Source organism: Bubalus kerabau, chromosome 2 (genome assembly GCF_029407905.1).
Source record: "Bubalus kerabau isolate K-KA32 ecotype Philippines breed swamp buffalo chromosome 2, PCC_UOA_SB_1v2, whole genome shotgun sequence".
Lineage (NCBI taxonomy): Eukaryota > Metazoa > Chordata > Mammalia > Artiodactyla > Bovidae > Bubalus > Bubalus kerabau.
In genome coordinates, this window is record NC_073625.1 from 12,052,998 (window position 1) to 12,076,593 (window position 23,596).

Below are 23,596 nucleotides of genomic sequence, written 5' to 3' on the forward strand. Positions count from 1 at the left end.
TTAGGTCTGTGTCTCAGGTCATAGTCTGTTTCATTGTCTGTCTCTTTGCCAGTACCTCACCTTTTAATCACTGTAGGTTACTAAATGTAGAGCTTTATATTTCGAGTACATTGTATATGTGTGTACAAACCAGTAAATCTTTGTATGGATATTGTAGACTTTATTGTTGAGAAATATATGCAAATACTTTGTTTTTATTTATTTATTTTTTGCAAATACTTTCTTGATTTCTTTTATTTTAGAGCATTCCTTTTGATATAGCCTCGGTTGTTTCCTCCTCTTACCTAACCCCATAACCACCACTCTGCTTTCTGTCTATGGATTTACCTATTCTGGACATTTCACATAAATGGAACAAGACACTATGTAGCCTTCTGTGACAGCATTCACTTATTTAAATTGAGTCAAATTGACAGATTAGCAGGGCATTCTGTAGGAATATTACTGTGTCTTTTAAGAAAGTAAGACTATAATACTGTATCTTAGTGGGGAGCAAGAAAACCTTACCAGTATTTATTTCTGTTTCATTTTTATTGTTTAAGCATCAGATTCAGATTTTATTTCTTCATTTATTAAAAAGAGTGGCCAGTCTTATGCTTTTGCTTAATTGCTTGATGAATAAATGTCCTGTAACAAATCCTGTTCTAGAAGAGCATTTTTGATGCATCTTGAGTTTATGAGATAAGGATGGAGCAAGACTATTTTGATTTGGGTAGATGTTGTTGGTAATTGTATAAAAATGATGTGATTCCTTTTCTATCTTGGTGGATAGATGAGTAAAATCACGTGACAATATACAGGAAATATATTCTCTCCTGAATTGTTTATTTTTTAAAGCAAGCAGATTTTCCAGTTTAACCCAGAAATTAGTCACCAGCTTAGAGTTCTTTTTAGAAGGCTACCTCGGAAAGTACCTTTAAGTCGTGTACCCAGATAAGGTTTACTAATAAAGAACATTCATTTAACATACTAAAATACTGTGAGCCTTGGTATCATTTGGAGAATTGATGTTTTATTAGTATAATTGCTGAAATATAGTTCAGAAAAGAAAATATTTTCCCCTTAATCATAACATGAAATTTTAACTTTTTTTTTGGGTTGCACCACTTGGCTTGCAGGATCTTAGTTCCCTGACCAAGGACTGAACCCAAGTCCCCCACAGTGAAACACAGAGTCCTAACCACTGAACCACCAGGGAATTCCCCGCACTTTTTTTTTTTTTTTTTTTGCATTAAACTTTCAAAGAGTTAGCCTCAATCAGAATGGTAGTAAACCTCTTTAAATGATTCAGAAGTTTGACCAGCACTCTCTTCAAACCTCATGATTTTGACATCCTCAAATTTTCATTCCAAAGTCATAAGGAAATTAAAAGTACCTGTAGAGTTAATATATTTATGTAGCAGCCTCCAAATTCAAGCCTTTGTATTATCATGGGAATTTAACAAACTGAGAGAAAATGCCCAATTTGTCAGAAATAATTTGCTTTTATACCACTATAGTTACAGATATGGATAGACCGCTGTAACTACCAACTGTGTAATTCTTGGTTGCTTTTAGAAGTACTATTGTTTGTTTGTGAATAAATGTTAAGTCTTGTAAACTGATACAGTTTTAGTTCCTTCAAAAGATAAGATAACTTAAAAACAAATGGAACACCACTTCAATTTATTAACTTTGTATTTCCTTGACAGTGGCATGCTCCAGTCCATAGTGTCGCAAAGAGTTGGATTTAAATTTCCTTGATTAAAAATTTTCAAGCAGGACACACTTTGTTTGAAAAATTGACATTGAGTTGTGTAGTCACTGTACCAAATTCAGTTAGTGCTTTTTGTCTATAGCATAGCCAGATAGCCAGATTAGATGCTATCAATTCTAGCTACTTTTAGTGATTAAAAGGTAAATATTATTACTCATTCCCTTTTTGGTACTAAAGAGGCATGATCAAGTTCTTAGAACCAAATGGCTGATTTTTTTCCCTATAACTTTCACCCCCAGTTTTTTGTATGTGCAGTGAAGTAATAATGTCAAAAGGCTTGTGAAGGAAGAATATCAATTTTTAACATAATTTGCATCTTGTTCATACTTAGTAGCGGTTTTATGTTTCCTGATTTTTAAAGGTGTGTGTTTGGACTCTTTAAAAATATTTCTCTCTTATTTTCAAAAAGGATGAATGACTCATAGTTTTAAAACAGAAAATTATAACAAAATTATATACTTCTGTTCTTTTTTTTAACAATACACTTTTGTCATTACATTACTAACAATTAAACAATTTTTAAATTATGAAAGCCAAAATGGGTAATACAGAATTTATAGCTTATAGTCAAAGGATCACTCTGATCATAGACGTGATTAAAATATGAAGAGAACATATAAGCAAAAAGAAAGGGAGTCTCCTAGCATTTAGGGGATTTTAGCATTCTTCCTATATAGATTCTGCATGTTTTTTCAAGTTTTTACTTTATAGAGGCCCTGGTTTTACCTTTGCAGACCTATGTACTAAAAATAATGGACCCTTTTTAAAAAAAATAAAATTAACTCCTGTTACCATTTTCTTCTTGGTGTAGATTTGGGGAAAAAATAGTAAAATGACTCCCTTGATGCTGTCATCAAGAAATCTTCATATTCTGTCATTAAATATGAGTCTCAGTTGATATTTTTGGAGGGGTAATGCTTGTATGTATTCAACTGATTTCAAATACAGGATCTGACTTTCAAGTGTTAGTGATCATTCAGTTAGAAATCAGTATATGAATATATTTGACAGCTTTCTCTTGTTACACCTCAATTTGTATATACTTAAATTTAGTATCAATCTTTTTTTGCTTTAAAGCACAAATAACCTCTAAATTTTGAACATTATGTATTGTTTTTATAGTGGTTTGCCACAGAAATCATCAAACAGTAAAAATGCCAGGTTTTCAAGAAGCAGCATAGCTGGTTCACATCTGTAGACTGTCTGCGTGCACTGTTACTATAGAAACACATGCAGACTGTGGATTTATCATAAACCTTGAGAAATATTTCTTGTGCAGTTCACATAAAGAAACATCTGGATCCCTTGTTTATCCTGGAGTAAAGGGAGGCCACCCTCTTCTGTGCTGTGGGAATCACGTTATATTCTACTATTTTTCTTTAGCTGTAAAAATTGTAATGTTGATATATCAAGTACACTGTGTATTTTAGTAAGATTGATTATAACAACTGGAATAGGTTTCAAAAATAAGGATTCATTTTCATGCTAAGTCAGTTAACTGTGATTTTGACAGTTTGAGCTAGAGAGCTTCCACATTCTGAATTTCATATCTACAGTATTAATAACACTAGGGTTTTATTTCTGTTTTTTGCATGGTTCCAAAGAGTTTATCAGATTACTTAAAATGTTGACATTTGTGTATTTGCATATATACATAAAACAATTACATAGAATCTTCAGATCACTGGGGTGCTAATGTGGTACACACGTAAGCCTGGCAGGAACTCAAGTGAGATCAGGCTTGGAGGCACAGGACTTTGAAAAACTGGATGTCTGAGAGGAGTCGGGTGAAGAGGAAAGGGTCACTTCAGGAGTTTGGCTTAACCCCACTGCTCAGATCTCCACCTCTAGCTCCTTTCCCGTCCTTGGGAGAAGGAGCCCCATTTTCAGACTGTATCCCCACGACATACTAGCCCACTCCCTAACATCTTGATGTGGTGAATACTCTCCAGAATCTTCTGAACCAGGTCCTTGTAAATATGTTTGTATCAGAGAAAACAAGGCACTTTGGGAACATTACAGCTCATTCTCCTACACATACATCATTCTAGGCAGAAAGTAAAAATTGGTTAACACTGGAGTTTTAAATAGATCCCCTTATAAAGGAGTTTTTGATATCTTTCGGTGTTTCGTTGGGTTAGTAGACTCTCCTTGGAAATGCATTTGACGTCATATCAGTCTCTCGGGGCTTTAAGCCTCGCAGAGAAGCATGGTCCAGAACTAAGGAGAATCTCAGTAATGGCTTGGAGAATGGTCAGATTTTGCCAAGGATATTCCTGAGGAGACCACAGTTGCCTTTATATTATCTTGCATTCTTCATAGAAAGATCCTCAACTACTCTTTGAAGCAGTTCATTTATATGTAATAGCTCCCTTAAGTTCATACAGTTTAGTTTCAAAGATTCACTGAAGCCCCTCCTCTAGCTTTCAATTTGGGTTCTAGAAGCATATGGATGAATAAAATTACTTCCTGCTCTTAAGAAAATCACACAGACAGTTTCATGATGAATTCTAAGAGGTATTATTTATCTTAGGAAACAGAGAAAAGTTACTCAGACTAGCATGGAACTTAAGTGAGTACTTCTAGGAAATAACTCTCTGAGTTCAAGATGGTTAAATAAGCAAAAAAAAAAAAAGTAAAAGAATTGGGCTTCCTGGGTGGTGCTCGTGGTAAAGAACCCACCTGCTGATGCAGGTTAGGTGTAAGAGATGCCTGTTTAATCCCTGGGTCAGGAAGATCCCCTGGAGAGGGGCATGGCAACCCACTCCAGTATTCTTGCCTGGAGAATCCCATGGACAGTGGAGCTGGGTGGGCTACAGTCCATGGGGTCACACACAGAGTGGGACATGACTGAAGTGACTCAGCATGGCAGGCATAGGAGACAATATTAGTAAAGGTACAGTGGTGTGAAATCGCAGCGTGTACAGTGATTCCGAGTAACCTGACATTACCAATGTACAGAAGTGACTTGAGGCTGGAGATGGGGATGGGGACCTTGCTTGGAGGGCCTGTGTGCTCTGTGGGCCGAACTACTTTGGCTTTTTCTAGAAATCATTGACAGCTTTTAAACAGAAAAGTGATGTGGTTGGATTTACAAATTAAGTAACCTAGGAATGTATTGAAGGGGTAATTGGGTCTGAAGACAAAAATGGGTTATTTATATGACACCTTTAGAGCTACTTCTGATTCCAAAAAGCCTGAATAATGATGTCAATATGAGGAATTTTAACCTATAATGAAATATGAAGTGTTTTTTTCTTGTAGAGAAGAAACTGATGTTAAACATAGGAAAATAAGTACATACAGCATGGTGTGTAATTCTGTAAAGTAGAATCCAGCAGTATGTACAGTCTACAAAAGGAAATTGTTCACATTAGGATAAGAATTTGTTATGGTGACTTAGACTTTACATTTAACATGTCATGAATACTTGAGTAGCTCAGCTGTTCATCTGAAACATCATATGCTTTTTTTTTTTTTTTTTTAGACTTTGTATCTGAGATTGACTTAAGTAAACTTTTCTGTTATCACTCCTCTCCTGAATAAGCTGGAGAATGAATGGCCTAAAGCTTTAGTTGATAATTTTCAACTGTTTTCCTTTAAAAATGTCTATGGAGCTTCCCTGATGGCTCAGTGGTCAAGAATCCTCCTGCCACGGGTTTGATCCCTGGTCAGGGAAGATCCCACATGCCTCAGAGCGACTCAGCCCGTGTGCCACAGCTACCAGGCCTGGCTCTAGAGCCTGGGAGCCACAATTATTCAGCCCACATACCACAACCACTGAAGCCCGTGCGCCTAGAGCTTGCATAGCATGACTAGAGAAAAGACCATGCACCAACGAAGACCCAGAACAGCCATAAATAAACAAACAAATAAAGTTATAAAAAATGTTTGTGAACAGCTTCATCAAAAATAAGGGAAAAGTATTCATTCATTGATTTCTTTTCAACTTTTTTTTTTTTTCATTCACTGATTTCTTTCATCTTAAAAACCAGTGTGAAAACATTGGTCAGAGGAAGAATTTGTCCTAAATTGTTAGCCTGTGGTGGTTTCATTTACTTGGAACTACATATTACAATGGACCGAATACTAGTCCATTACGTCTCCCATCAAATTGTTAGCTCTGGGCAGCGGAGCTAACGCTCAGGAAGTGCGCGTTATGATTTCAGTAAACAATTCAGTAAATAATTACTTCAGTAAGTAATTCAGTAAAGTGAATGTTCGTGTTGCTGTTTACTTGACATACTTAGGGACTGTGGGCAATGCGTTTACTTGTCAAGAGCCAGTCTGACTGTGGGGCAGAGGGCCTCTGTGTGGATTCTCCATTTACAGGATGTCTGGCTGAGGAAGTCACTTAATCACACTGGCCTTCATTTTCACTTGTGAAATGGGGGTAGTAATAGTATTTCCTCAAAGACCTGTTTTGGGGAGTGAAATAATCACACAAATGTGAAGTATTTGAGATAGTATTGACGTGTAGTTAAGTCCTCAAATGCTAGTCATTATTACTATTACTTTAGTAATACAAAAAAGGTTAAAACATCTTTATCAGGGCTTTGTTAATGACCAAGGTGTGAGAGTTTTTGATGACTCTTGTGGAGTAGTTTTAAAATGTGTGGGTGAAAAACACCTAACCTCCAGTCCTGCCTGTCTTTCGTGGTCTCGAGGCCTCCTTGCCACGTGAGCACTGTTCTCAGTGTCTGTTGTAAGTGTGATGACACAGTGTGACTCTTAGTCACTTCTGTTTAATGTTGTTTACATTGTTTACTGTTTTATAAGCCCTGACCATAATATCCTATCTTGTCTTATATACTAAAGAAACTGTAAATGCCTTTGGGTCAGAGATCAGGTTTTTCCTAAGTTCTGTGTGCCCAGCATTGTGCTGAATGATAATATTATGGTAACAGCCAACAGATACTGAGCTCTAACTCTGGGCATTGTCCAAAGTACTGCTCATGGATTCTCTTAATTCCTACAGCAACACTGTTGCTGTTGTTTAGTCACTAAGTTGTGTCCAACTGTGCGAACCCATGGACTGCAGCCCACCAGGTTCCTCTGTCCATGGAATTCTCTAGGCAAGAATACTGGAGTGGGTGGCTGTGCCCTCCTTCCGGGGGATCTTCCCAACCTAGGGATGGAACTCGCATCTCTGGCTCCTAATTCTCTATATCAGTTAGTGTGTCTGCTGTTTGAATGCTGGCCACTAGACTCCAGTATGTATAAAAATCACTATGTAAAGAATTTTATAGTCTCAAAATATCTTTTTTTTTAAATTATCAAAATTGCTTTCTTGATTGCATTATTGTGTTATTTGGAGGTGCAATATGAGAAAGTGTGGCTCTATTCATGCTTAGACTTCCTAGAAAATATGATACACTGAGCCGTTTGGTTGAGTTGGTCAGAATACGCTGTCAGGATTTAATGCATGCTGTTCTGCCTTAAGAAGCAGTTGCTTTTTCTTTTTAATATTTCTTTCAGCCCCTTAGCTAAATTTTTTATTTTTTTCCCCAACATTTCCCTTTCAAAATTTTCAAATCTTTAGGAAAATTAAAAGACTATTATAGTCGACACCTAGATTAGTTGTTAACATTTTTTGGCTGCTTTGTTTTACTCTAGATATATGTACTGTTAAAATGTTAAACCATTTGAAAGTTGTGGATCCTAGGACACTTTAAATATTTAAGCATAGCTCTTCTAAGAATAAGGACATTCTCTTACATTAACAGATTAGTGTTATCATACCCTTGAAAATTAACAGCACCATTGTTTAATAGCTAGTTATTTTATTTATTTTTGAAATATTATTATATTTATTTCTTTGGCCGTGCTGGGTCCTAGTTGCTGCAGGCAGGACCTGCAGTTGCAGTGTGTGGGATCTAGCTCTCTGGCCAGGGGTGGAACCTGGCCCCCCTGCATGGGGAGAGTGGAGTCTTGGTCATGAGGGAAGCCCCTAGTTTGCGTTTTAAATTCTCATTTTCTCCTAAACACTCTTTTTTACCTCTTTGTGTATGCTTGTGTTTACATCCAGGATTTAATCAAAGTTCACGAATTGCACTGGTCTTTTCAAATAAAGAGCTTTGTAACTTTCACTTTTTTAAGAGCCGGGACCAGTTTTCTGAGAGAAGGTCCCACACTTTGGATTTGTCTGATTGCTTCCTCATTTTGAGGTTTGGTGTAAGCACTGGGAAGGGGACTTGGGGAATGATGATGTGTGCATGAATCACACCACGAGGCCCGGAAGGCCAGCTGGCCCGCCTCTGGTAAAACCGTATCTACTCCCTCGTGTGAAGTGCCCTGTCCTGTGCGCAGTCCTGTTTGCAATTGGTAAGCCACCCATAGAGTGAAGAATATTGAAACCGTCATTTCACTGGTCCCGTTTTTGCTCAAAAACCCTTAGTGGGTCTCTCCCCATTTCCTAGAATGTAAGAGAATAAGGATATTTTTTATGAGATATGTACTTTGCAGATACCTTTCTCTCTGCCTGTAATTCACTTTTTTTCCCTTTTAACTGTGTCTTTTGAAGAGCAAGAGTTTTTAATTTTGAAGTCCATTTTATCCATCTTTTTCTTTCGTAGGTCATGATATTTGCATCCTGTGGAAGAAATCTCTGCCTAACACAATTGGATATTTTCTCCCATGTTTTTAGTCTAGAAGTTTTATGGTTTGAGTACCAGGTTTACGAACTAACTTTAAGTATTTTTTTGTATAAAGTAAAGTAAGGGTGAGGTTTGCTCTTCCCAAACAGCTATCCAGTCATATTTTTTTTTCCAGCCTTGTCTGTTGAAAATACCATCCTTTTTCCTTGAATTTGTTGTTGTTGTTCAGTCACTATGTTGTGCCCAACTTTCTTGCAACCCCATGGACTGTAACCCTCCAGGCCCCTTTGTCCGTGGAATTCTCCAGGCAAGAATACTGGAGTGGGTTGCCATTTCCTTCTCCAGGGGATCTTCCTGACCCAGGGATGGAACCCATGTCTTCTGCATTGGCAGGCGAATTCTTTACCACTGAGCCACCAGGGAAGTCCTTTTCCTCGAATTACTTGACACCTTTGTGGAAGATCAGTTGACCATGTAACTATGGGTGTCAGTGTTCTGTTTGTTTTTTTACAATAAACATAACTCATTTTTTACCAAACCAGGGATTAGTGAGTGAGTAGAGTTACATTATAGGCGAATATCCCCAGAAATCCTGCAGGTCAGTGAAGGTATATTAGTTTTAAGCCCTTTGAGGTCAGGGATGCTTTCATTCATTTATTAACTGAAGAGTATTGAATATCTAGCCTTGAATAAGATATCCATAGTCCCTATGCTTATAGAGCATGCAGTGGAATGAGGGAGAGAGACCATAAAAAGGCAAAAGCATATTTGTATAAGGCATGTTATTGTAAGTGCTGTTATAAAGGACACAAAACAGACTCAGTGAGGAGAGGGTGCTAGGGACCGCAGAAGTCTTCTCTGAGAGATAATGAGTGTTCAGGTAGTTGGAGCAACAGAGGTGAAAATTCCAATGACAGAAATGAAGAGGGCACATTTGAGAAATTGATAAGAAGCCCCTGTGGCCGGAGTGCGATGCTTCTGTGGCGAGTGATGGTAGATGACTTTGGTAGTTTACAAACTGAGGCCTGAGCGCGCAGGCATGATGCTGAGCCCGGATTTTACTTGAGTGCCACTGGGAGGGCATTGAAGGTTTTGTTGCTTATTTTTGCTTATTTCAGTAAATCATGTCATTACTATCTAGATGAATAAATCAAACATAACCAACGGCTCAGAAACCTCCCTGTGGCCCCCTTCTAGTGTCTACAGCACCATTTTCAAGAAAGCAGCTACTATTCTGACAGCCATCCCCATAGATTTAGGCCTAACTTCATCCTGTTTCTGACCCCTGTGTAAATGAAATCACACTGTGTACTGTGTAAGTGGAATCTCTGACCACTTTCGTTCAAAATGACGTTTGTGAGAGTCCTCCCTATTGTTCGTCTTTCCTGCTATATTTTGAGGGGCGGTTGCACAGTTGGATTCATCTTTTTAAAGGTGACGGGCCATTCTCTGGGGACGTGGGTTGTGTGGAGATCAGGGAGACGGTTGTGCAAGAGCCTCGGTGAGGAACCAGAGGTGGAGTGAGATAGACCAGCGTGAGTCAGATGCCTGGGAAGTAAGGCTCGCAGATTTTATGGATCAGCTGGACAAGAGTAGGAGTGAGTGAAAGGGGTGTGTCATGATTCCCAGACTTCTGGCTTCGGCAGCTGGTAGGTGGAGGTTTCATTTTCTTCTCAGGGGAAGGACTAGGGGAAGGACACATTTAAGTAAAATAGAAACTGAGAGTTCACTATTAGACATTTTAAGGTGCTTGTGGGATGTGAGTGAAGCTGCCTGACAGGCACTTGGGTTGTGTGTCTGGAGCATATTGGGTTAAAGTGGGAAGTTTGGGTAGTTCAAAGATTATGAGGCAGCCGCCATGTAAAGCATCCCGTGCTTGGTCGCTCAGTCCTGTCCGACTCTTTGCGACCCATGGGCTGTAGCCCCCAGGCTCCTCTGTTCAGGAGATTTCCCAGCAAGGATACTGAAGCGGGTTGCCCTTTCCTCCTCCAGGGGATCTTCCCGACCCAGGGATGGAACCCGTGTCTCCTGCACTGGCAGGCAGGTTCTTTACCACCGTACCACCTGACATTACATGGTACTGTACTGGAGTTAAAAGATACAAATTTCACCATTTTATTCAACTTCTGTTGGCCATGTGACTAAGGGCAAATCACATGATCTTTCTGAGCCCCATCCCTTCTCATGTGTAAGATGGGGATAATACTTTGCTTCGTAGGATTAAATAAAGTATATTAGGCCACAGTTTATAGATATCTGGCTCAGTGGATGCTCAGAAAAGGTCATTCATGCCCTTGCAATTTGGGTTGGTAAAAAAAAATCAGATTGTGGAAAATCTTGAAAGGCACAGAAGAGACTTGCTGTGTGAAGTTCAGAACATCAACATAGGAACAGACTCGGTGCAGGTTGGCTTTAGAAGCATCCCCTGGCAGCTGTGCAGGAAGAGACCAGAGGTGAGAAATACCTAGAAAATCAGTTGTTGTAGTTCCAGGATCAGGTGCTGACGAGGGCCTGGCCTGACATGGATATAGAAATCAGAGAACAAATCGAGGACTTCCCTGGTGGCTCAGCGGTAGAGAATCTGCCTGCCAATACAGGAGCTACGGATTTGATCCCTGGGCTGGGACGATTGCACATGCCCCAGAGCAGCTAAGCTCATGCACTACAGCTGCTGAGTCTGTGCTCTAGAGCCCAGGAGTGGTGACTGCTGAAGTCCACGCACCCTAGCGCCCGTGCTCTACAACAGGAGCAGCCACTGCAATGAGAAGCACGCACGTGGCTGCTAGAGAGTAGCCTGCACCCTCTGCAGCTAGAAAAAAATGCCTGAGTAGCAGTGAAGACCCAGCACAGCCAAAAATAAATAAAATTGTTTTTTTAAAAAGGAGAAGAACAAATCAGAGTTCAAAGGAATAGGTACTAGACTTGTCCAATGTTTAGTTTTATGGCTTCACTGAGAAGGAAGAATCAGTCACCCTCATATGAACCTGAGGCTCCTGGCCTGGGAGCTGGAAAAACAGTGGAAGCAGCGAGCAGTGCAGGGTAGTCTGGAAGCAAAGCTGAGTTAGGAAAGGACAGTCTGCTCAGCTTTGAACATACGACTCTCAAGACGATTTTGTGTTGTCTCTGGGTGGTTGGATAGTCTCTGGCATGGGATCTCGTGGAAAAGAACACAGGATTAGAAAGCTAAGAGATTGATTCTTTTTCAGGCTTACTCGCTAATTAGCTTTGTAGTCTTGGGAAATTTGGCAAATATTGAATGTAGTTATCTGAAAAATGAAGCTAACACCTGCCCTGTCAGCTTTACAGGATTGTTTTGCCGATCAAATAAGAAAGTATGTGAAAACACTGTGTAATTGCAAACTTGTATGCATGCGTGTGTGCTAAGTCACTTTAGTGGTATCCAGCTCTTTGTGATCCTTTAGACTGTAGACCACTAGGCTCCTCTGTCCGTGGGATTCTCCAGGCAAGAATACTTGGGTGGGTTGCCATTTCCTTCTCCGGGGGATCTTCTCAACCCAAGGACTGAACCCATGTCTCTATGTCTCCTGCATTGGCAGGTGGGTTCTTTACCACTAGCGCCACCTGGGAAGCCCTCTAACTTTTATACTGTAATTGTAATATACTAATGTTATTTCTTTTCTTAGTTCAAACTAAAATAAAATATTTGGTTATAGGGCTAGAGAAGAGAAGGGAGAAAATGCCAGACTTCCTAGAAGTTTGTGTTTGGAACTAAGTCAGAAGTATCAGAAATCTGAATTGTTGTTGTTCAGTTGCTCAGTTGTGTCGGACTGTCTTTGACCCCATGGACTGCAGCACACCAGGCTTCTCTATCCTCTGCCATCTCCCAGAGCTTGCTCAAACTCACACCCATTGAGTTGGTGATGCCATCCAACCATCTCGTCCTCCGTTGTCCCCTTTTCCTCCTGCCTTCAATCCTTCCTAGCATCAGGGTCTTTTCTAATGAGTTGGCTTTTCATATCAGTTGGGCACAGTATTGGAACTTCAGCTTCAGTATCAGTCCTTCCAGTGAATATTCAGGATTGATTTCCTTTAGGATTGACTGGTTTGATCTCCTTGCAGTCCCTGAGTGCATGTGCCTGAAAACCTCTAAAGACTATGGGACATTATCTGGAAGCTGATCTTGTGTATGACAGTTACAAGAACCAAAAACACAGATTGCATCATGTCAAATGCTGGTATTTAATTTGCTTTCAAGTTGGAAGTTTGGAGAACTGTTGAATTCTACCTGTATACTTGCCCCATGTGTGTTTACAGAATTTAGAACATACTTTCTTGTGTCTGTGAGCTACATATTTTTGTCAAGGGTCAGATTAGGGTAAGGTTCAATTCTTAAGCTATATATGATTTCTAACCTTTATGAGCATTATCAGTATGATATGCTGGTTAGGAACACGGACTCTGAGACCAGACTGTCTGTTGGGAGCAGTAAATGGTGTCCTGTTTGTAGAGCTCTTAGAGTGGCTCCTGGCACATACTAAACTCTCTTTTAAGTGTTAGTGGTGGTTATTATGAAATGGTTAGTTGCTGTTTTAGCAGTGACCAAGCAATAAAGAATAGAGTTGACCAAAAGGTTCATGTGGGTTTTTCCATACGATGTAATGGAAAACATCAAACGAACTTTTGGGCCAACCCAATACCTGAACAAAAGAAACAAATCCTCTCAGAATTTAACACCTGAGGAAAGTGGCAGTGGCGTAATGACAAAAATCTTGGGCTTCAGAGTCAGAGATGCCTACATGCAAATCCTAATTCAGCCTCCTTGGCGTTGGGGTTTAAGCAAGCCCCCTAAGAACGCCTCTGCAGCTCACTTTCTTTATCTGTGAGCCAGGAGTCACTCCACCTTGAAGAGTTGTTTTGAGGATTAAGTGAGATATGTAAAAAGTGCTTGGCCCAGAGTAGATGCAAGGAAGTGGGAGTGCTCTCTCACATCCTGTGGCTGCCCCCCTCCCCCTCCCCTCACTCCAGTGTAGAGCAGTAAAGGCAGTTTGATTTTCTGTAAGCTCTCATATTCATTCGTTTGCAAGTTAAGAACTGGTAACATTCATTCCGCTTGCAAACATCAGAATAAACAGCTGTTTAATTGGCTACACCTTGGAAAATGTTGTCAGCTTTTATTTCCTTCTTCCCTTCACTGTTTTGGCTTACTTGCTTTATCGTTTTTCTACTAGAACCACGATGGTGAACATTACCAGTAAATCATGGAATTGAACTGGGCTCTAGTCTCCGAATCCACTTCCCTGCATTCTGCCCTCTACAGTTAGCTCATCAGACTTGACACAGTAGTGAAATCCTCTCAGCCTTAGAGCTTTTTAGAAGAGGTGTTGACAGGATTTTCAAAATTATATCTGGGCAGTCCATTAATCTCCTGTCTCAGGATGTGGACCTGTCAAACCTATGACAGAGCAGAGTGGTCTTAAAGCATTTCCTAACAGATGCTCATCCATATTGTAACATTGTCACACGGTGTGGGCAATTCCAGACACCTTCTAGAGAAGGCACAGTAACTGTAAGTAAAGCAGTGACCTGGCCAACAGTGTGCATCAGTATTAGCTGCAATATGGCCTTAAAATACTCATGCTTTATATATGGAATCTAGAAAGATGGTACTGATGAACCTATCTGCAGGGCAGCAATGGAGATGCATGCATAGAGAACAGACTCGTGGGCATGGAGGGTAGGGGGTCAAGGAGAGGGTGAGACGAATGGAGATAGTAGCATGGAAGTATATCCACTACCATATATAAAATACACAGCCAGTGGGAATTTGCTGTATGACTCAGGGAGCTCATGTGACAACCGAGAGGGGTGGGATGGGGTGGGAAGTGGGAGGGTGGTTCATTGGGGAGGGGACATATGCATACCTATGGCTGAATCAAGTTGGTGTATGACAGAAACTAACACAATATTGTAAAGCAGTTATCCTTCAACTAAAAATAAATAACAAATACATATAGAACTGGAAAAAAAAATACTCATGCCCTAGGCCTCACCCCAGATTTACTGAATCAGGGTCATCAGTATATAGATCTTGACATGTGCCCTTTGTAAAAGTAAAGATGATTCTATTATCTGTATCACTGATTAAAAACAACTAGACCAGGTTCGATGCACGATACTGGATGCTTGGGGCTGGTGCACTGGGACGACCCAGAGGGATGGTATGGGGAGGGAGGAAGGAAGAGGGTTCAGGATGGGGCACACATGTATACCTGTGGTGGATTCATTTCGATATTTGGCAAAACCAATACAATATTGTAAAGTTTAAAAATAAAATAAAATTAAAAAATAAAAATAAAAACAACGAGATACTGGCGAGAGCATGGAAACTAGCTGTCCCCTCACACTGTTGGTATAAGTATAAATTGATATGGTACAGCCTATAATAAACTGTTCTATAGAACAGTTTTACAGTATCGTCGGAATTTCATACCTGTCCTAGAGAAATACATATATGCATAAAGATACAGTTTCAAGAAAGTTTTCTGTAAGCCCATTTATAATATCCAAGAGTTGTGAGCAACTGAATGGTTTTCATGGTTAAATATGGTAGATTCCACAGTTGTTTACAGTGTGCCCACAGCCACTTAGAGAGTAAAGGATGTATGAGAATGATCTGTACATGACTGATGTAGAAAGATAACTAGGATTTATTTTAAGTTGAATAAGCAAGTCACAGATTAAACTATTTTAAACATTTTGTGTGTAAATACATAGAGAAAGATCTAGAATACCCACTAAAGTATTTACAGTGGTTACACATGACTTATTCGGCCTTTTGAATTTTGTATTTAAAATATTTGCAATAAGATTTTATTATTTTTGTAATAACAGAACCACTGGACAAAACATAAATGATCCAAGGAAAATTCCCATGGAACTTAATTTGTATCCGTCAAGACACTGCTGATTTTGCAATTACCAGTTTTAACTGAGACTTACAATCTCTAACTTGGGAAACAAAGGAATGTCAAAACTATTTTGCATGTTTGCAAAGAGGACAAAATTTTTGTTACTCAAGTTATTATGACAGTCATTGAGTTTCAAACAGATGAGCATTACGATAAAAAGTGTTTGTTCTGTGTCAGAATCACATTGGCTGCTTGTTTTAAAAACAGTGTTTGTGCAGATCTGGATATGAAAATGGGCTTCAGAATATTTTATTTTAATCCTTTGCTATTGATTAGCCATCTAGACTTTGAGGTTATTAACTAACACTTTTTGATCTCTCTTTTAAAACTTTAGGCCCGATGAGAGAAAGGGAAAGTTAAGGATGCTGGAGCAGAACAATGGATTTCTCTTTCTCTTTCATGCAAGGGATCATGGGAAACACAATTCAGCAACCACCTCAACTCATTGACTCCGCCAACATCCGCCAGGAGGATGCCTTTGATAACAACAGTGACATTGTTGAAGATGGTGGCCAGACACCATATGAAGCTACCTTGCAGCAAGGCTTTCAGTACCCACCCACAACAGAAGATCTTCCTCCACTCACGAATGGCTACCCACCGTCCATCAGCATGTATGAAACTCAAACCAAATACCAGTCATATAACCAGTATCCCAACGGGTCCGCCAACGGCTTTGGTGCAGTTAGAAACTTTAGCCCCACTGACTATTACCATTCAGAAATTCCAAACACACGACCCCATGAAATTCTGGAAAAGCCTTCTCCTCCACAGCCACCACCACCTCCTCCTTCGGTACCACAGACTGTGATTCCAAAGAAGACTGGCTCACCTGAAATTAAACTAAAAATAACCAAAACTATCCAGAATGGCAGGGAATTGTTTGAGTCTTCCCTTTGTGGAGACCTTTTAAATGAAGTCCAGGCAAGTGAGCACACAAAGTCAAAGCATGAAAGCAGAAAAGAAAAGAGGAAAAAGAGCAACAAGCATGACTCATCTAGATCTGAAGAGCGCAAGTCACACAAAATCCCCAAATTAGAACCAGAAGAACAAAATGTAAGTTGAAACATCTTTTTGAAAATTTTTGTAATATTTTCACATTTACTGGAAGTCCAAGAGATCTTTTTCCAGTTTTTATCTCTTCAAATGTAAATATTTCTGATAACTTCTTTCTTCTGATCTCTGGCAAGGAGCTTGGGTTATGATGACAGGTGGTAAGTAAATATTTGTTGAGTAAATGAATGGACATCATCAGAGTAAAGAAATATTTTAAAAACATGTGAAACTAAAAGTCTTGCCTCCGATGTCTTTGTTTAGCAGTCTCACTTAATCTTGCTTGTAATAAACTGGCTTCTGAAGATGAAGAGGAAAGTCAGTGAGAATATGGTTAATGAAATTGGTTTCTCCTTGTTCCAGAACTTCAGCTTTTTTTTTTGGTCTGGTTGCACTGGGTCTTCCTGGCTGCCCGTGGACTTTCTCTAGTTGTGGCAAGCAGGAGCTAATCTTTGTTGCAGTGGGCAGGCTCCTCATCGCGGTGGCTTCTCTTGTTGCAGAGCACGGGGTCTAAGGCACTGGGGCTTCAGCTCCATATTTGCGGCTCCTGGCTCTAGAGTACGGGTTCAATAGCTGTGGCTCATGGGCTCAGCTGTTCCACAGCATATGGGATCTTCCCCAACCAGGGGTGGAACCCGTGTCTCCTGCATTGGCAAGCAGATTCTTATCTACTGTGCCACCAACGTTTGCCAGGAGAGCTTAGATTTACACTCATCACTAGTGTGTTTGCTGCAAAATAACCTGAGGTAAACAAAGGAACTCTTGATTAAAATCAGAGTTAGTATTCATCAGTTCAGTTCAGTTCAGTCACTCAGTCGTGTCCATACATACTCATTAAAACTTCAGGTAGCATTTTATAAAAGTCATCCTTTGGTGGTAACTTAAGGTGCGTGCTACTAATTTTTTTTTTTAACATCTCTGAGGTTTCAGTTTTAATTTCCTTAATAACAAGGTATGTAACAAATCCATTCTAGCTTGAATGAAGAGTTTTTCATTAATATTCTAATATACAAGTATGACTTGAAGATGTCCCCAGACCTATTTGGGAAGAAATGAATGCTTTTCTATCTGGTATGCAAGTTAATTTGTTATCTTCTATTCAAAGAAATGTTTACATCTTACCAACTCATCTTTTCCTTAGTAGCTGAGTTCCACTTCTTTATGCAGATCAACATGCTCTTTCACTGGAGTAAAGGTCACACTTGTCCTAGGCTCTCACAAGTCTCAGTGTGATAAGTCAATATGTTTTTCTCATTTTCTATTGTTTATCTTATTCACTTAACAAGTATCCACTGAGTACCTAATGTGTGCTAGACACTTTTCTAAGAATTGAAAGTTGGCCAGCAAGTGAAAAGTAAAGATGCCTACTTCCTAGTAAGAGGAGCCAGAAAACACACACACACACACACACACACACACATGCACATGTGCGTGTGTGCATGTAAACATGTCTAGGTTCAGATAGTGATAAGTGCTATGAAGAAAATAAAACTGAGTGATGAGATAAAGAGAAATTGTGGACACTAGCAGTTCTGCCATCTTAGTTCTGTAGCTGTAAAATGACTCTGAAGCTAAGTGGTTTCTGAAATGCCTTTAAATTTCTTAAGTCATTTATTAAATGCACTCCCCCTCCCCACACAGATCTTAGCTTGTGTAGTATCTTACACTGCTTATTAAGTGAATGAATCAGTGAAAGGAGAGGAGTTAACTTTTCCCCCTCCAAATACATCCACTGTAGTATTTCTTTCATGGACCTGCAGTGAAAAGACGTGCGAAGCCCCAGTGACCCTTGAGATCACAAAAATGCATAAAACCTGAATTCGGTTCTAGCTGAGGTTCTAAGAACCATCTTGCTGGCCCAACTTTCTTTTGCTCTAAAGAATCCGGCAAATAGGAGAATATCCAATTTTACTTACTAGGCTAGACTTCTTGCCTCATTGATAAAAATATTAAAACATATAGTTTAAAATATATCTCACAATAGAAATAGGGCTGGAGGCAGTTAGAGGCAAGAGAAGATAGCCTGTTCATTTTTCATATCCACTCTTTGCTTTATTGGAATCCAGGAAATAGTTCAGTGCAATGATATGTCTAGTAGTCACTTTTCAGTGAGACTTTAAAGCCAATTCTGTCTTTGTTGGTTGTCTGCTATGTCTGGCAGTTTCTATCACTTAAACCTTCAGTTAATGGTTATATCCAGGAATTAGAATGGTTAGATGTGATTTAAGAGTTTTAGTTCATTTTCTTTTTTTTAATCATGTAGGAGAAGGAAATGGCAACCCACTCCAGTGTTCTTGCCTGGAGAATCCCAGGGACAGCAGAGCCTGGTGGACTGCCATCTATGGGGTTGCACAGTCGGACATGACTGAAGTGACTTAGCAGCAGCAGCAGCAGGGGCATAATTTAATATTTCATTATTTAGGATCTTACAGTCTCGCGGGGTAAAGGAATGTCAGTTTGTTTGAAGATATAGACATGGTAAGTGGCATTGATTGCTTTAAATGTTACCAAGACCATTGCCTTAAAGTTGAGCTTTGGGGGAAAATCTAGGGTTGTTTTTTTCCCCCTTGTTTTTCTCCCCTCACCCACCACATTTTCTTTCAAAGAAATGTAGTGAAGAACTAAGCTCTTGTTAGTTGAATTTGATTAGACTTTTATCGCACACACGGGGCAGGTCTAAGCTTATGGGAAGGTGCCATAAAAGTGATGCTGCGCTCTGACAGTAGAACGTTGAAGCCGGTGTCCCAGGACCCCGCTTGTTGTTAGGGCTGTGCCTCTGGTAAGCCGTGCAGACAGGGATGTGCACACATCAGCCTGTTTTTTTTGTAACCATGTATGGTTTTATAGGGGTTTCCTTAACTTGAACAACGTTCCTTTTGCTTCCTTGAGGATGGTTGATTTAAGTGTTTTAACTTTTGATACCCTTGTGACTCCTGGCTGTCGCTAGAGGTCCACACCCTTGGTGTCCAGCATTACAGAGGGCTCGGAAGGGAAAGAGAAGCCCACAGAAGTGTCTGCAGACACCACTGGACAGCTCCCCTTCCCCAGACGCCCGAGGGAAGCCCAGTGAGAGCTGGTGCGTGGAATGACTGTCCTCAAGCTGGGTTCATTGATAACTATATCTAGATGTACAGATGTATATTTCTTCCTTAAAAGCTCGCTCATAGATTCTTTTTTGAGACAGATAAAGCAAACAAAGTCTCATCTAAAAACAAGATTCCACTCACTCCTATTTTCTTTCCTTTTTTCTTAGTATTCTCTCTCTGAGTATTTCCTCCCAATTCTGAGCTATCTGGCCTTCTAAAGAGCGGCTGTTCTGTGGAGCAACCTAAGTACATCTTTCCAACAATGAAAATGTGTATCCAAACAGCTCAGCGGCAGGAGACCTGCTATCACTACTGAAATTGTGTATTTTGTAAAGCTGCTTTAGCTGCTTTCTCTCCCACCAAATTAGAAACATGTGGAAATGTTTCTGCACTTCTTCCTACTTGGCAGGTGTAATGCCTCAGGCATGTGAGCGTAGGCTCTGTTTAAGCACTGGCTTCCACCAGCCCTCGGTGGGCTTATCCACTAAGGCCAGGCCCAGTAACTCTCAGCTTGCCGTTTTCACATATAAAAAGCCAGACAGCTTCTTTGGCCCCATTAGCACTAAGCTAGAGGTTATATCTCGTTCTCCAGCCTCAAACTGTTAGATCTTAAAATCCTTAGAAACTGTTTATATGCATTACGAACTTACAGGTTATTCAGAAAGTAAAAGAAAAAAATGCATGAGCAGTTTACTGGCTTTACATTTTTCTTTCCACCTTCAATGATGACATAAGGTTTTGGTTCCTGTAGAGAATACGATTTTACTTAATGTTTGAAAACTCTTAAGGATTTGGAACTCTGCCAGATTTGATGTGTATTATTCATCCTGATAAATTTCTTTCTTGAATTTTAATAAAAATATTAGATATTTGTGTGTGTATGTGTATGTGTGGTTAGAACTGCGTGGCTTGCAGGATCTTAGTTCCCTGACCGGGGATTGAACCCGGGTGTTGGCAGTGAAAGTCCCGAGCCCTAATCACTGCACCACCAGGGAATTCCCCCAGTTTTTTTGAAAGGAATATTTAGGGCAATAGAATTTTATTTTAGCTGCCATTAGCATATTTTTTTCTACCAGATTAAGAAATTTCCTATGATTCTTTACTGGAAAAAAAAGGTCTTTCCACATGAAATCAGCTAAAAATGTAAAGAGATTGTATACCCATAAAAATCATTCACTTAAAATTAAGATGACTCTAAAGCTATGAAGAGTTCGCTCACTGTCATCTTTTTCTCTGATGCTTTCTCTTCCTAAAGCAGCACTGTTAGTACCAAAAAGGTATCTTCAGTCCCTGTTTGGTTTTAATCTCTTTTAAGCTTATCTATCTTTTGAACAGTCGAAGGAAAGTGGATTTTATACCCAGCAACATTTTATCTGTTGGCAATTTCTGACTCCTTATTTTTCTTGACTCCTAAGCATTTGACTGCCATTGACCATTTCATCTTAAAAACTCCCCTTCTTAATTGATGTTTGTGGTAATATGTTATCTCTCTTTACCTTTCTTTTGAGCTCAAGTCTTAGATCTCCAAATGCCTCCTGGATATTTCTGTTCCGCTCACGTGTTAGCACATTTTGCAATGTATGTTCATGCTCTATCATTGCAGCACCTTTATTTGACTTTTTTTTTCTTCTATTTTTATAGTTTGAAGGCTTAGAATAAATCTTCTTAGGCTTCTTTTTCTCCCTTGCTATTTCTTTCCTTTTAAAATGACTGTGTTTAAAAAAAAAACAACTTAGTTCTTTGAATGATTTTAACTTTGTTTCAAGCCAGCCTGAAGGCAAGGCAGGCTTCCCTGATGGCTCAGTTGGTAAAGATTCCACCTGCAATGCAGGAGACCCTGGGTTGGGAAGATCTCCTGGAGCAGGGAAAGGCTACCCACTCCAGTATTCTGGCCTGGAGAATTCCTGGACTGTATAGACCATGGGGTTGCAAAGAGTCGGACACGACTGAGCGACTTTCATTTGAAGGAAAGGCGAACAACCTGGAACCAACCAGGAAAATCAGGAAGAGATAAGACATTTGAATAATATAAAGATTTTGAAGGAAATCCTGTGTTTAATCCAGAAAGGGAGAAATGTTTATGAGCTTCAGATCAGCTCTTACAATAGTAGGATTCCATCATCTGGCAGAGATGAGTCACTCCTTATCTGTCTGGCCTCAGAGTTAAAGGTCCTCGCGAACGCTCCGACGTCTCCAAGACTGAAGGCAGGGGAGGAGGAGGACTTGCTTTTCCAGCTACACACAAGCTTGCCCAGGTGGCCCTGTCCTTCTGCTGTAGCTTGAGAATTCAGAAGCTGAGGTCAAGGCTTGCTCTATATCTTTGGACTGAAATGAAGCTGCTTATGCAAATGTGGACAGTATTTTTAACCTGCCTCGTCACACCAGTGACCGGGGGTGGGAGAGGGGGAATTCTCACTTGAACATAGGTTTCTGTCTCCTGCTCAGTGAGTGAGTCCTATCGGATTAGCCAGTCATAGCACCGCCACGGACGATCAGACAGAGTTCACGTAGTGCCGCCGCCGCCTTCTTCCACGCGGGCTACTTCCAGTATTTTCAGTAGCCTCCTCATTAAACATCCCGCCTCCCCTCTCGCTCCTTTCCAAGATATTCTCCACACAACAGCTAACACGATCGTTTTAAAACAGAAATTGGCACGTGTTACTTCTCCCCCTAATCCTCTTCTGAGGCTTTCATTGCACTTGAGATAAAACCCTTGAACATGGCTCACAAGGCCCTGGTGAGGTCGCCTCCTCCCCTCCCGTTTTGTAACCTCTCTCCTCTTTGGGGCAGTTGTGGCTGCCGTAAGGGCTCTTTTGAAGTTCCTACCTTTGTTTAACCTCGGAGACTTCACACATGCTGCTATTCTCTGGAATGTTCTTTCCCCCACTTTTTTTACTGGACTACAACTCCTCTTCTTTTGGTTCAGATTATACTTTCTCAGAGAGGCTTTTCCTGATAGCTGCATGCCCACACACTGTTACTTCTCTTCGTACATTGTATGAGTGTATGTTTGTGTTGAATTCCCAAATGGTTCAGCGGGTAAAGAATCTACCTGCAACGCAGGAGACACAGAAGACGAGGGTTCATTCCCTGGGTCGGGAAGATCCCCTGGAGAAGGGAATGGCAACCCACTCCAGTATTCTTGCCTGGAGAATCCCATGGACAGAGGAGCCTGGTGGGCTACAGTCCATGGGGTTGTAAAGAGTGAGACATGATTGAGTGACTAACCGTGCTTCATGTTTTGTCTGTCTGTCTGTCCTACCCACCTGTGAGCTCTTTGAGGTCAGGCGTCACATCTGTATGTTTTACCATTGCATACCAGCTTCTAGAACAGGCCAGGAACTCTGGGCACTGTCCAGTGAACGACCAACACGTGGGGATTGGCATGAGTCTCGCTTATCATTTCCTAACAATTTTCACAGTTTCTTTTACTTAATAAAACTTTGTTTTTATAGCAGTATCTTAAATGTCTTGAATTAATTGAATGGAGAATTTTAAGTAACTTCTAGAATTAGCCATAGTTTTTAAGTGAAATTAGACCTAAGTTAATGGTCTCTTGGACCTCTCTTTTTTTTAAGTCATCTAAATTAAATTCTGTTCTTTGACAAGTAAGAAAAGTTTTTGAACATTTTAAATTACAAAAGCAATTGTTTTTTACAGAAAATGCAATATACAGGTATCTGTCTTTTCTCCTCATTTTCCTAATCTTCCTCAAACATAACGACTGTATAATCAATTTATTGTACAATGTATCAAATATTTTTCAAGGCATGTCCAGGCTATTTTTTTTAAATTTTATTTTAGTTTTAAACTTTACAATATTGTATTAGTTTTGCCAAACATCGAAATGAATCCGCCACAGGTTTACCCGTGCTCCCCATCCTGAACCCTCCTCCCTCCCCCCTCCCCATACCCTCCCTCTGGGTCGTCCCAGTGCACCAGCCCCAAGCATCCAGTATCATGCATCGAACCTGGACTGGCGACTCGTTTCATACATGATATTATACATGTTTCAATGCCATTCTCCCAAATCTCCCCACCCTCTCCCTCTCCCACAGAGTCCATAAGACTGATCTATACATCAGTGTCTCTTTTGCTGTCTCGTACACAGGGTTATTGTTACCATCTTTCTAAATTCCATATATATGGGTTAGTATACTGTATTGGTGTTTTTCT

The 23,596-nt window shown here is 40.1% G+C and overlaps 1 protein-coding gene across 8 annotated transcripts in view; it reads left to right on the plus strand.

Annotated features, from left to right (window-relative positions):
* NSD3 (nuclear receptor binding SET domain protein 3) overlaps positions 1 to 23,596 on the plus strand; it is a 103,790-nt gene that overhangs the window by 23,458 nt on the left and 56,736 nt on the right. For all 8 annotated transcript variants that reach the window (XM_055567051.1, XM_055567050.1, XM_055567049.1 and 5 more), the window contains exon 2: positions 15,616 to 16,337. In XM_055567051.1, coding sequence (XP_055423026.1) covers positions 15,660 to 16,337 — 678 coding nt within the window. In that variant the 5' untranslated portion in view covers positions 15,616 to 15,659. The remainder of the gene's footprint in view (positions 1 to 15,615; positions 16,338 to 23,596) is intronic.